Source organism: Electrophorus electricus, chromosome 6, assembly GCF_013358815.1.
Source record: "Electrophorus electricus isolate fEleEle1 chromosome 6, fEleEle1.pri, whole genome shotgun sequence".
In the NCBI taxonomy this organism is placed as follows: Eukaryota; Metazoa; Chordata; class Actinopteri; order Gymnotiformes; family Gymnotidae; genus Electrophorus; species Electrophorus electricus.
The window spans coordinates 20,434,825-20,449,873 of NC_049540.1; the positions used below are offsets into that span (position 1 = coordinate 20,434,825).

The window sequence follows — 15,049 nt, forward strand, 5'->3', positions numbered from 1 at the left end:
GTTAGGATAGCCTTTAAATGGAAGATGATCTCAAAGTATATGAAAAATACTTTGGATATGTTACTGAGGGTTGTACACGTGTAGTCCTGAATACGATTTTAAGAAGGCACCCTTTAATTTGTAAAGGAGTTCACTCTGAAAGTACATTTTGTACCTAGGTTCATTATTGCTTTGTCCTCCAGGTTGTCACGTTTTCTTTCCTTAATCAAAGCTGTTTTCCTACTACTGTAATTCTCTCTCAAACAGGGGAAATAATCCACTCTTTCTCCACCACTGACTAATCAGTTTTTATATTTACACTGCTAAAGTCGTAGTGGTAAATCTGACATATCCATCTGTCTGTTGGCTGGCAGTGATTTACTCCTCTCACTCCCTCAGTCTCCTGTGAGTAATAAGACTCCTGTTTCATGACTGTTGGATCTTATTCAGGGGGCTGGAACACGAGAGAACTAGAGGCTCTCTCAGAAATTGCACAGAAGGATCAAAGTGGATATAAAAGTTTATACCAAACTGAATCAAGCTCCAAACTGGAGTCATGCCAGACATTTCAAGACCTGGCATGATGCAGGCAGATATTTTGTGTGGGATCATATATCTCAGTTTTAAGTACACTCTTCTTTCTTGCATGTGTTAGTGTGTAGGCTTCTGGTGTCCCATCACTTTTGACAGTCATAGTGGCTGATATTTCTGGGTAGCTTGGTAGAATGTGCAAATTTACCTTCCCTGTCACCACAGACAGCGACAGAGGGATCTTTGGACTTTTATTGAACTGTGAAATGAGTTAATGTCTGAGCCTGGTTAAATGAATACGAGCTGAGTATATTTCATTTTTAATGGCGATGGAAATGAGCCAGTGTAAACAGCACAGTGGTACAACAGTTCATTACTGATCCTAGCCAGAAAAAGAGCCCCACTTTGCTTAATACACTACAGTCAGGTTTCATCAGTCTCATCTCTCTTGTGTCTTTCATATAGTGCACAACCACCACTAGAGAGTACGTTTAAAAAAAAAAAAAATTTTTAGACTACGAGTGCAAATCACACGTGACCCCTTAACCACTGTTTAATACTGATTGTGGCAACAGTTGCTGTTTACTTTCATCTATGGCAAAGCAACAAGCTACGATGCCAATCAAAACCTCTCAGCAGTGTCACGATAGGCCATCCCTCTATCATCTCTCTCTATTACAGGCTGGTCTCAGGGCACATATCCCCCTTTAACATAAGCTGGTTGGACAGAGGAGGGGGATTAGTTGTACGATGTAAAAAGTACTTGATGTTGCAGCCATATGTAATAAAATGTCATCACGACTAATATAGCATCACTCTGGTCATTGCTGGTCAGCTGTGTAATTTCATGAATGATTACAGTTTAGTATCAATATCTTTAATAAATCTGTTACATTTACTTGTTAATTGTTATTTTGACATCTTCAGATTTTCTCCCTCTTCGTTATTGTTGGATGATAGATGTACAGGTGTACATTTTACTTCACATTAAATAACTATATCAGGAACTGAATGAAAATAAAATGAGTAATATTCTATAATAAACTATATATTTCTATTAGTCTTCATTTTGCTGATTGTAAATGCAGTCATCTCTCTGTCAGCTCAAGAATGACCTCAGTATAAGTTATGCAGGAGGGGGTTGGGGAGGCAATAATCATTGTCTCACCAACACTGGTTGCCCTGTTTGAGGACTCTGACACAGGCTTCTGAAACAGATAGCTTGGCGTAAGCCAGCCCGTGCCCATTGGTGGTATGCTCGGGTCAGGTTAGCCCGGAGCTGCTGGATCAAAACTGTATGTCGGCTCGCGCTGCATCTGCAAGGCCACGGCAGCCTCAGCTGCCTGCCGCATACAAAGCTTCCCAGAGGTATTATGCACCCTGGCAGAGGTCAGTGTAACACTGATACATGCAGTATCAAGGTGTTGAGAGAGAGAGGGAGATCTTGAAGGCTGGGGGACAGAGAAACAGTGACTGTAATCACTGTAGTAATTAAAAGGGGCTCATATAGCATGGAGGATGTATCTATGAATCACAGTTACTGCTGCTATCTGACAGAAGGCCTTAATAAAAGTTCAGTATTATGATTAAATTGTTATGGTTAGGAGTTTGGTTAATAATGCAAAAGAATAATATGTTTACTTGAAAAACATTTCTTCAAAGTAAGATAAACAATGAACTATCAAGGAGAGCTGATAGAGTAAGCTGTGGATAATTAATTTTTAGCCCATGAGTTCACTTAGGCATTCTCTACAGTCCTTACCAAAGTGCAGGGTTAATAAACTGGAACAGTAATGGAGGTGTACTTTGGATAGTAGAGGCTCCTGTTTCTTTCTTCCTATTAGTATTTCATTGCAGTTTCTCAGAGATACGGCCAGTATGTCCGTTGGGGTGGCACAGGGAGTAGATACTAGGGAACAAAGCAAGGCAGGTCAGAAGAGCATTTAACACACCCAGAATAACTGCATGGACCCCTCCCTTTATTTCTCTCTCACTCTCTTGTACCCTCTCTCTCTCACTCGTTTTCCCTCATGGTAACACCTATTTACACCACCTCTATGGCCCTCCCTCTTTCACACAAACACACAGACACACATACACACAAACCCTCTCTCACTCAGATACACTCTTACATCTCAGAGACAGCTTGATTGAGTACCTTTTCATTTCTTGGGCACTCAGCAACAGTCGCTCTTAGAAACACACGCACATCCACACGCCCACACACCCTGGGTGGTGACTGTCTGGATAGTCCTGCAGTTTGGGGTTGCCACGCTGAATATCCTGGATCATTCACTTTGAGGTAGGAGATGGGCAAAAGCGCACGTGTGTGTGTGTGTGTGTGTGTGTGTGTGAGAGAGAGAGAGAGTGTGTGAGCAAGCTTGAGTGTGTCTATGTGTACAGTTAATGGGGAATCCTATATCTTAACACCTCGTGGTAATGTCAGTGTAAAATGTGGTGTAATGTGTATGCTACAAATCTTGCATTAAATGATTCACTTCAACAGTGTGCTGCCCTCCTGCTTTCTGTGGTGCATCACAGTTAATATCCATGTAGCTATATTGGTAAGCGTGCAGGCCACACTAAGATAAACTAGTAAGTCATACACAAACCATCACAATGTTAATAGCATATTCCACATAGTTCTTCAGCAGCTGCATCTACACCTTTTGGTATACACTGTTGCTGAACAGCTATGAGGAGCATACTGTTAACACTGTGATTGTAAACTGTTATTATGGAACTAACGGTATATAGTTTGCTGTGGTTTTGTAACGGTGCCATTTCCAAGATGTATGACACAGGAGTGGTGATGGTGGAATGGGCCATGATGTCCTGTGTGTGATAGAGTAGTGTGGATATTGTTTGCAGGGAGAACAGAGGTTTAATGTTGATCGTGGAGTGACAGAGTCAGTGGCTCCCTCACAGCTCTCTGATTCAGCTGCAGCCCAACAAACCCTCACGAATATGTGCCCCCCCCACCCCCACCCTTGACATTTAGACTCGGATTGTTCTCTTTCTCACTCTCTCCATCCCTCTCTCCCTCTGTGCCCCCTCGCCTGTCACTCACAGACAGACATTGCGCGCAAAGCTACACGCTTACATGTGCGTGGTTAAGTGCACACTTGTATGTCGTTTGATCATTTCCCATTCCCCACCGAGGAGCCCTCCCTTCTGCCCTAGAGGCAGACTGCCACAATATCCCTTGGCTTATTCTTCTGTGGAAACCTAGAGTCATCAAGTTGTCAAAACAGCACTACAATTCGGTCCCATTATTAGCACTTCAAGTGATTATTTACTGAGCTGACATGACTTTTCCATGGCATGCTGGATTGATCACATGCCTCTTCCCCTCCCCATCCCTTAACCAGGATTTAAAACCAATGTATAGATTTCCTTCCCCTCTCTGCTCAATTGGGAACCATCCAAGGAGGTAGGTCATGGAAGCCACTTGAACATGCTGCCAGGCTTCAGCCATTTTACTGTTGAATATTTAGATCACTTTGAACAGCATGAATGGTTTTGCCCATCGGCAGCTGCTGGAGCAGTTTTTCTACCTACACCATAAGGCTCATGTATGTTAGAGAACTTCTTGTCTCCCTGCGCAATGCAGTTCCACAAAGTGGCTATGTAAAGGTGTGCAATGGAAACCCTGCACAACTGCCCCAGAGCTAACAGTCCAAAAACAAAATAAAGGACATGAATAAACCTGTTTATTGTCAGGCAGGCATGCAGGGTAGGATTATGAAAATTGTTTCCAGTGTATTTCATTGTTGAAAGTGAATAGCTTTGAAAGGCGTTTTATACATTGTTCCAACAGCGTGCACCCCCTGGGTGCATTGTAGAATTATGCATTATATTTATGATATCGTTTGCTTTTATGTCATCAGTGCCTCCTCATTCAGACTGCGAGGATTTACCTGTCAGTTACGGCTCCAGAGATTCCATCCTCAGCCACCTACACGGCAGGAGGAAACAAGACAGAGGGAACAAGAAGGAGAGGTACAGACATTACCAACAAACAAACAGAGGCACAAACATGACCACCAAAACAAACAGAGGCACAAACATTTCATTCAGCAAGGCCTAAATTTAACAGAACTCAGCTGACATCACTAGTACCACAGCGGCAGACTGGCAATAAACTTGGAAACTTCTTTAAGAAATTAATTATTAGGGTGTCTAAGGGAGATACAGACTTCTAAATATTGTTTTGGAAATGCAAGGCAGCATTATCTCTAAACATCTGGCTAGTCCTTAAAGAAGAAGTCCATCTAATTATATTTTCAGAATGTTGTTTGCTAGATATCTTTGATATTCTGATTAAATTGTTCACCACGCTGTTGTTTCCCATGTGCAGTTTTGGCGCGGAGCGGAGCAGCACTGGCAGCAGCAGCAGGAAGAGGGCACCCTTGGCCCTGAACGGACGGGCAGTCATGCGGTGCTCCACGCTGCTTGCCATCCTGACCGCCGTGCTGCTCTATTTGGTGATGGGCGCACTCGTCTTCCGCACCCTGGAGGGACCGCACGAGGAGGGCAACCACATCAGGCTCCAGGACACCCGCCGCGAGTTCCTGCTCAACTACACCTGCATGAGCCCCGAGAGCCTGCAGGAGCTCATAGAGGTATATAGAATCCCAGTGCAGGAATGAGATATAAAGAAACTGAGGTCAGGAAAGCTGATCTGTCCTCAGCCTTTGATTTTAGATCTTCGTGGATATACTTGGCTTGATCACAGATCACTGATATGTTTTACATTTAAATGAAGAAATGTATTATTTTATATCCGATGAAGTTCAGAGAGAGAAAAAGCAATCACCACTGGTAGGGTTCTGATTCTGCCATTATGTATCAAACAGTTAATATAAAAATGTATCTCACATAAACTCACATAAACCATTATTTTAGCAAATTATTATGTGGGTGGCACTATATATGCAAGAATCTGGTAAAGTGGATTATGTTCTTCTACACGCCTGCTGTATACACAGTTTGATATCTAAACATAGTCCTTTTTCTGTATCTCTCTGCAGAAGGTTGCACATGCCATTGGAGCAGGAATCGACCCCAAGAACAACGACACGTTCACCAGCAGCTGGGACCTGGCCAGTGCTTTTTTCTTCTCTGGTACCATCATCACTACCATCGGTATGGCATTCTCATCAGCATGGCATTCCCACATAGCTACAGAGCCCAGCTCCAATTTAACTGCAGGTGCTGTCCTGCCTCCTGTATTCTGTGGATTGTTCACCCTGCCAGGTCTCTATAAATATCCCAGCTGCAAATCATGTTGCTTTCTGTGTGGGCTCCAGGTTATGGGAACATCTCCCCGAAGACAGAGTGGGGCCAGCTGTTCTGCATCTGCTACGCCTTGGTGGGCATCCCCATGTTTGGCTTTCTGCTGGCAGGAGTAGGCGACCACCTGGGCACGGGATTAAGGAAGGCCATTGCTAAGATAGAAATGCTCTTCCTGGTGAGAGAGATGATGATGATGATGACTGATGATGATGATATAGTCATGAATAAAATTTAAAAATACTATTACATATACATTGCAAATGTATAATTTGCCAACTGTAATTTTTGGCCTTTATGATACTGACATTGTAGAAGGCTACATTTTTAAAATTCTTTTATTTTAATTGAGTCTTATGTTCATCCTGAACATTCTCAGTCACTCCAGATGACAGTTCTGTGGCTGTTCTGATGAACTGCAGCATTCACATGATTCAACAAATGTAAACAATTCTGGTGAAAATAATATATATATATAATATATATATAATATAATATATATATAATGATACTGTATTTTTTCATGCATTGTGCTGCGCTAAAAATATAGTTGAATAACTGCTAGAAAGAAGACACTACAGACATTTCTGGAGAGGTGTTCTGAACCTTACACTGTCATGTATTTCATAGGACTTCAAAATCTGCCACACTGGACTTTCAGTTCTTAATATTATAAGAGCAGGTGCCATCATTTAATCTATGGCTACTAAGCTCAAACAGAATCCAGTGTGATGAACGTGAGCTGAAATGTTCCCGTTCTTCTCATGTTCTAGCAAATTCAGAAAAGGAAGCAGCTGAGATTGCCAACAGTGAGACAGTGATCAGGCTTCCAAATGTGGACTATGCTAACAACACAAACGCATCTTACTACTCCATCTTAGTCTACTGATTTTCTATGATATATTTTTCATTCTTGATGCTGTCAGAAATGGAAGGTGAGTCCCACCATCGTGCGTGTCATCTCCGCGGTGCTCTCGATCATGCTGGGCTGTGTGCTCTTCATCTTCGTGCCCACGCTGGTCTTCCAGGAGGTGGAGAAATGGACCCTGCTGGAATCCGCCTACTTCGTCGTCATCACGCTCACCACTGTGGGCTTTGGGGACTATGTTGCAGGTACGCTCTGTAACGCTGACTCTGGGCTGGTACAGCATCAGCACTGTGAAACGAGCGTAAGGTATGAACCTCTCTCCCAGTTAAAGCATCCTCTTGCCACATCTCCTCATTGTTCCAGTTACGTCTCCAGATTTGACACATGCAGCTAAAGTCTACAGAAACAAACTGTCCCTGTCAGCATGGTACTCTATAAATATCCACTTGGTACACTCCTCAAGGACTCATGAAGCACATACATTCTAAGCACATTGTATGGTTATATACCATATTTCAGCAATTATTTTTAAATATTCCTATTCTGTATTATAACGTGTTACAGCTAAAAAGGAACAGAATAGAATAAATGAGATCACCTACTAAGGAAGCTCCATTGGGGGCCTTGGGTATCACATGGCACTCCAGGACACCCTCCAAGAAGCAGCTGATCATTTGTAAAACCATATATTATTGTTTTACATTTAATATATGAGTTGTATATGATTTCTGGTCATTTTTAATCCTATTTTTGCTCCAACATGTTACTTCAAAGGATTCCACCACTCTGCTTTGCCTAAACAAGCTGTTTCTATGGAAACATGTGGAGTTTGTTCAAGAGACTGACCTAGGTTATGATTAAGGAGTGACTATTGAAGATTAACCTCATTATTGAGAGAGAGCGAGAGCGAGAGAGAGAGCGAGAGAGAGCGAGAGAGAGAGAGAGAGAGAGGAGAGAGAGAGAGAGAGAGAGAGGACAGAAAATAAAAGTTACAGAAAGATATACAAATATGAAATGTATAAAATGGTTATGTAGACCTTAAGCATGTGTTTATTATGTGGGTGACTGACTGAATCTCCAATTTGTTTTCATTATACACTGTAAAAATTGTACAAGGCAGAAGGTGATTTGAAAATCTGATTTGAAATTTATGAGATTTTAATTGAGCAATGCTTTCATCTAAATGTTTTTGCTTTGTTTTATTTTAATAAAAAAAAATTGTACTTGAATAAACTCAATTTAACTGCTTGTTTCTGCATGAAATATATTTTTGGTTGAAAGACAAAATAAAAAACTTACATTAACATTTATATACATTCTTTGTTGTTTTGTACAAAGTAGAGACAATTTTTACTGCATGATTGCTCAGATGTTGAATGAGATTTTACTGGGGTTACAGTTCCTGGGGTGCACTTCTGTGTATTTGGTTGGTTAGGCTTCATACCATGTATGTATGCTTTCTTGCTTGGACCAATATACTCAAAAGCTCCGCCCCTGGAGTTGCTTGTTTACTATATGTTTTGCATACATTTAAAATAGTTATTAACTCTGTTGTTTATTTTACTCTGACAATTACTGAAGGACCAGTCACCTGTATTATGACTTAAGTGACTCTTCTATTGTCTCTAATGATTAAATTATACATGATTCTATTGCTACATCATTATTGCTAGAAGTTACTCATGTGCTCCTTAACTCCTTCTGGAGGCAAATGTGGAAACTGCAGCTTAGACATTCACTGTTGACACCATATGGTTTACTGTTAATATCATTGATGCCATTGGCCTTTTTGCATTTACCTTCAAACCCTCTTGCTCAGGTGATGGAGGAGCTGAGGGGATGGAGCACTGGTACAAACCTCTGGTGTGGTTTTTGCATTTACCTTCAAACCCTCTTGCTCAGGTGATGGAGGAGCTGAGGGGATGGAGCACTGGTACAAACCTCTGGTGTGGTTTTGGATCCTGCTTGGTCTGGCATATTTTGCCTCCGTTCTCACCATGATTGGGAACTGGCTACGGGTCGTGTCCAAAAGGACACGTGCGGAGGTTCGCTCAGTTGCTCTTTATATTATGTCTGCTGTGTTTATATCTGTCTGTCATGTAATAACACTTAGATGTCATTATTCACTTGTTTCTCACTCATAATCCTTTATCATTGCTTTCTGCTCCAGCTTTTCCTTTTTTCTGTCTCTCTGCATCTTTATTCTGTGCCTCCCTTCCCTGTGTCCCTGTTTACATTTTCTATCGTCTTCCTCTTTATAATGAAAAATCAATATATCTGTGGTTCTTCTTTTCCCAGATGGAAGAGCTCAGAGCACATGCCACTGACTGGACCCAGAACATCCAGAACATGTCAGTGGATTTCCGCATCCCCGCCAAGCTGGATGACCCATTTAAGAGGCACCGCCGAAGGCATCGCCATGGCCCCCGCCGCCATGGGGCCAACCACAGCACTTCGGGCACAGCTAACCCAGACGGGGGTGAGAAAGGGGAGAATGGGCATCCTGATAGTCAATCGGAATCTGGCTCTTCTGCCTCCTACTCAACTACATCCAACGAGTCGTGCTCGGAGTCCGAGATCGGCTCGGAGGCGACCCAGACAGAGCAGGTGTCAGACAAAGGGGAGAAGAGAGATGACCCAATCCCCACCATCCCTACTGACCCCACCTTCTCACAACCACTGGATTACTTTGGGGAGAATCTGGCATATATTGATGAGTCTTCAGATGCTGTTAGTGGGAAGCTTCACTTGGACCCGCTCCTGGATATGCCCAAATCCAAGATGGATGCACTGCAAAGGGCCAAGAGGAGATGTCCTAAAAGACCAGCAACAAAGAAAATATCCAAAACTAGTCGAACCAATCTGGAACTCAAAGAGCCCAATGGTGACATTCTGCTCCCTAATTGACCCCCCCACCCCCTCTACCTGAACCTTGATTCTTGAGTGTGTGTGAGCCCTACGCACTCACTCATAGGGATGACTATAACGGTACCCCCACACACACACACAAAGAAGAAGCACAAGAATTAACTTTTTTGGTCAAAATGAGAAAAATAATGTGAACAATATGTGGGAGTTTACCAACCAGTCAGTTGTAAGTACATATAGATATCAAAGAAAGCTCTTAGCGCCATCTGCTGGCTAATTTTGGAGCTGGCGCTGGATTGGCTGGGTGATAAAGTGTAGCATCTTCAGCTGTTGACATGGCTGGCCTTTAACTGTCTGCCTTTATGCTCTGATTATTTAGTTTACAGTTTAACGAACCTGATTGTGCTGCATAACCATACACAGTGCTCTGTCTCAGACCCAATATTAGAACCAATTTTTTACTGACTCTTAGTTTGACCCTTGCTTTGTGCCTTATATTACACTGCCCCTACTGTGTTCTTTAATCGGTTCTAAAAAGGACAAAGAATAAGATATTGAGAGTTTAAATTTTAGAAAATTTAAAACTGAACATAAATGTATGTCTGTGAGTAAGAATCAAAGAGTGTGTCCGTGCGTGTGTGTGTGCGTGCATGAGTATGTGTATTTGAGAGAGAGGTTATTGTGGTTTATGGGCAATTGCCTTTAACCCAGTAAACTCAGGGCGCTTCCTTTATTATCTGGTCACTGTTATCACAAAGTGCTGACTGTACAAAACCTCATATATTCTCCAAAGCATGCTCTTATCCCAAGAAATGTGTCATTTACTGAAACTCCATGCAGCAATCAGAAAAAAATTAATCAATCAGGAACACTACTGGTTCTTGTGAGATTTCCAGAAAACACTTTTTATTTAAGATCAAAACAAGCCCAAGTTACATTTTGCCTCAGTCTTCTTTTGTTAAAATAATGTAGCTGTAAATAGAAACAGATGAACATAATCTGACAAAGGTTCTACTGACCTACTGTTCATTTTAAGTATTTTTGAAGTGCTTAAATGTATATTGTAAACATACATTTACACTAGCGACAGAGCTTTAGATTAGCCATAGATTAAATCTATGCCATACATTAAATTAGATTTTAGACATCTACTGACTCTGTCTTTGACAGAAATTAGTTATTGTGTCCACCCCACACTGGTTAGCCAAAGTTGGAGGGTAAACGGAGGATCATACATTAGTCCCATGATTTGAAGTACTTGTCTTGGAGAATGCACTTTAAGAGTTGTAACAAAGCATGGTTTCAAATAAAAGATTTTTATCATCCATTATGCATGACACAACTGTAGCCAAGATGGGCATTTCACTCATTTGGGTCCTTCTTCTGGAAGTTGTATGCTATTTCTGAGCAAAAGGAAATATCCTTTGCCACCACACTCCCAACACCTCCTTTCCCTATAACAAAAACAGCTCATTTTGAAAATGTCTGCTTGTCATTTGTAGCTCTCACCTTGTGGAATGTATTCCCAGCTGACGTGGATGTACTAGTCTCTGTCCATGTGCCTGTTTGTGCCAGAAGCCCAGAGGGAGAAGACGAGGAGACAGGACACCCGCTGTTTCCCCGATTCGGGTCAGATGAGCATCTTCAGATCGAAACCCTGTGAGAGTGCTTCATTAAATAAATGTATTATTTAAAAAAATAATACTCCTTTCTTGTACTATTTGAGGCAGCTGAAGCTGTTTGGTTCTCTGTACTGACGTAGTCAGTCGGAGCAGCATGTGGCATGGAGCTCTTTACTGCCTCCTCTGGTGGCTTTCCTCGCATTGGCATCTATCACTTAGCTGACGTCATTAAGGTCACGCTGCATGAGGTATGCACAGGACTCGAACAGGGCAAGCTGAACTTGCCCTTGCAGGAGAGCTAACAGCGGTGTAAATCCAGCAGAAGAGCTCAGCTGCCTCACAGGCTTGGCTATGTATCCACCAGGCTTAATGTGGCCATGTCCTCTGCACCGAGTCAACATATGTTTAGATAGATTTAAAGGAATTATAATTAAAATCATTTACATATCTTTAGAATTGTACACTTCAGCATTCCTGAGGAAAAGCCCATTTTTCAAATGTTACAGACATGAAACTATGTCCTTTTACACAATCAAAAGCATGTTCCCTTTACAGGTTTACCTCTCCAACACAACAAGTAATGCATACCACACCACACCTTAAAACAGACTGCACCTTTACATGTACAAACATGAAACACATTTGGCAATTATCTGTTCTGGTGGGTAAATGACTAATTGAATGTTGTGTGGGAATCAGCTAAGCAGGGATGAAATCAGCTATTTGTGTTGAAGCAGTGTGCCTGAGAGACAGGGACCACAGGAGCTCCTCATAGTGGGGCTTCAGGTAGGACCTAAGTGATCCAACAAAGCTGCGTGAGGGGTGGGGGCAGAATTTAACCCCCACCCCACCCCAACGCTGTGTCCATGGTCAGTCTAAATTAAAGTACTGGCCTACAAGTCTAAAAGAATCTTTCGACGTGAGATTACAGTGACTCCATCCACTGGGTATTGCCTTTCGGTATATCCATTTGGTATTGGTGGATGTATGTGTATACCACGTGTGCAATAATAAACAATAGTCGGGTGACAGCTATAGTCGACTATATATGGTGCTAATTGTGCTGAACTTTTGCAGTACTGATCTTTTCAACTTCCAAGATCCCAAGTAGCATTAGATTTTAAAAAATATTTAACATTTTCAAAAATTCCAAAGCATGGTGAAGTTCCCTTTTATGTGTCATTAATGCAGTCTGATCGTTCCGTATGAAGGATTACATGCAGCTCCCTCAACTACACAATGGCCAGACTCTGAATTAGTGTAGGGGAAGTCCCATTGCTGAAGAGAGGCTTGTTTCAGTTCCTGTACATTCACGTAAAGTTAGTGCGGAACTCTAAGTCTATGTCCGAACTCTGCTGCCACTTCTTACCTGAGTCAGCCCACACCCTGAGAAACATGGTCCTTACTCTCCTCTGGGATCTCTCTGGGCTGGTTTGCAGGCTCGCTCTCTCTCGCTCTCTCTCTCTCTCTCTCTCTCTCTCTCTCTCTCTCTCTCTCTCGCTCTTTCTCTCTCTCTCTTTCTTTCTCTCTCTCTTTCTCTCTCTCAGCAGTAAAAACTGCTGAATTAAACCCTGCACAGCTGATTGTAATATTTATATTCACTCAGTCATTAGTTCATCTCCATTTTCTCCACAAGAGCAGATGTGTGTTTCAAACTGATGGTGTCACATTGTGAGTCTCTGATGGGTGATTCAGTCCTACCAGCACAGTAAACGGGAAATTATGTAAATAATTTACATAATAAGTAGCAAGGTGTGTGTTTGTATGTGTACTTGAATTTCTAAACTTGATTGGTGAGTGAAGAATGTTGTAGTGAGATACTCCTCTGGCCTACTGTCTGAGATTTATTTGTAACTACATAAATTTAACAGTTTGCCATTGGAACAGTTTGCTTTTGGAATGACTATACTTTATATAATACTATTTGTATAATATTATTGTATTATTGTGCATATTCAGAATAGACAGTATAGTTCACTGTTTTGAAATAGATTCTCTTCTCAGTAACCTATTTCTTAAAATGTCCCTTTCCCCTTCAAATCAATATCTGATGAGCATACACACGCACAAATGCACTTCAGTGTTTCAACTCTGCCTCTGAAACATTTGACCTTGCACCCAAGGACATACTGCGTAGACGTCACTAGTCGGCAGACTGGCACAATCTACTCATCAGCCAACTAATCAAGCTCTCCACTAGAGGGCATTATACTGCCTTTTAAATTAGAAACTGTTTCCTTATTCTATTACCTCTATTTATAGCCTGGAACTTGATGCCTATAGCTGATTTTACATAATAAAATAATATAATGACATAACATTGACACACACAAAAATGTATAAATCGTGTGAACCCGAGGTTCTCTTTATTCGTTAAAATGACGATGGAGCTCATTTATTTAACATGTTTATAGAGTTTATGAATTGCGTGAATCTCGTTAGTTCAAGAATGTATACATTTTAAAATACTCTGATGTTAGCATCAAGCCACGGTCGTGCTGATTACAATTGACAAGGAAGATGCGGATTAAAGCGAAAATATACATATACTACTCTACTAGATGTATACCAACAAAAAAACAAAACAACCAAAAAAAGGAACCGGATACTCATTTTAAAACAGACTCTGCACGTGTGTGTTAGCTACCTAAGTTACGCTAAAGAGAATTAAATGATTCTTCACTGGGCTATACAACAGTCTTATGGCTTCCAGTTGGTACCTATGTGACCATTAGTATTTGTGTGGTTGTTCACACCTGTCTTGTGGTCATACTGTGTGGTTATTCACACCTGTCTGAGGTCATGAACCCAGGCAGAATTCCGGTACACTAAGGAACAGCATGACCTTCTGTGGTAAAGTCATAAAACAAATTTTCAAGTACCCCTCCCCATAAATTGAACTCCAGCTCTGAACCCAAAAAAAATATGAAGGTGATAATATACTGTATGACTGCAAAAAATAGTACACGGGCAAAACCAAAATATCGTCTACAGTAGTTCATAATTCCCTGTAAAGACACCGTGTACGGAACAGTAGATAGAATGCAGCACCACGCAGCTCCATTGAAATGCAGTGTATGCGGCGTTGGGCAATGACCTTGAATTCAAGGTCGCGTGTAGATTCTCAAAGACACCGGGAACACTCGCGCTCCGCGCTCCCTCCCCTCGAAATCCATCTCTTTTATGACACTGTAGACTCGGTCCATTTTGTTTAATCGCTGCTGGGGTTTTTAATCATTTGTGCTATAAAGCAGGTAACCTACCACAGTGGTCACATGTTTCTATTTAGTGATTGTATCATCCTGAAAACCGCATGTGTCGGGACAGACAGTCTGCTGAGATTATTTCGCAAGTACGGGACTGCTTTTCCATTACAGAGGACAAGCACGAGTTTAAGACAAGGCACATCGGTCTTTCTCCCCGCCCGTGATCGAGTTACTAGTAGCACTGGACACTTTCGGTCTTTCTCCTCTGCTTTCTGCAGTCACAGTGAACCCTGCGCTGTTGGCCTCGCGCCCAAAACCGTTCCGCGAGGCAGCTGACTGGGGAGGCCTGGAGCCGCGAGCCGGGTCAGTGTCACGAGACTGCGCGGACTGAGCGCGGTGCGAACATTTTCCATGCCATCTAAAGCGATGTGGGATTTACGCTAGTGTCGCGTGCTTCGATTGGGCAAATGAATTACATTGAAGCTTTTTGAACATTTGGGCAGTAGCCTAAAGAACCGTTTGCATGTGGCCTCCACTAATACATAAAGTAAGATATTAGACGGAGGAGTGAGCTCTCCCCCACCCCAGATTATATCTGCTCAATGCACAATAGCCAGTAATTCATGTTAACAAGGTGCGCGAAAAACGCAGAAATGATGAACTTTCCTAATTAATATAAC

General features: G+C 41.9%; 1 protein-coding gene and 1 long non-coding RNA gene across 2 annotated transcripts; one reads left to right on the plus strand and one right to left on the minus strand.

Moving 5' to 3' along the window:
- Window positions 1-872: 872 nt before the first annotated feature.
- On the minus strand, window positions 873-4,938 carry LOC113590811. The gene is made up of 4 exons (XR_003412132.2): window positions 4,847-4,938; window positions 4,431-4,468; window positions 2,273-2,419; window positions 873-1,961 (listed from the first exon to the last, which is right to left on the minus strand). It is a non-coding gene; the product is annotated as an uncharacterized LOC113590811 (long non-coding RNA).
- LOC113590810 (potassium channel subfamily K member 4) lies at window positions 4,873-11,057 on the plus strand. Its single transcript, XM_035526727.1, has 6 exons — window positions 4,873-5,135; window positions 5,544-5,658; window positions 5,823-5,983; window positions 6,732-6,918; window positions 8,576-8,718; window positions 8,972-11,057. Exons 1-6 carry the CDS (start codon window positions 4,947-4,949, stop codon window positions 9,578-9,580), a joined length of 1,404 nt encoding a protein of 467 aa, XP_035382620.1. The 5' UTR covers window positions 4,873-4,946; the 3' UTR covers window positions 9,581-11,057.
- Window positions 11,058-15,049: the final 3,992 nt, after the last annotated feature.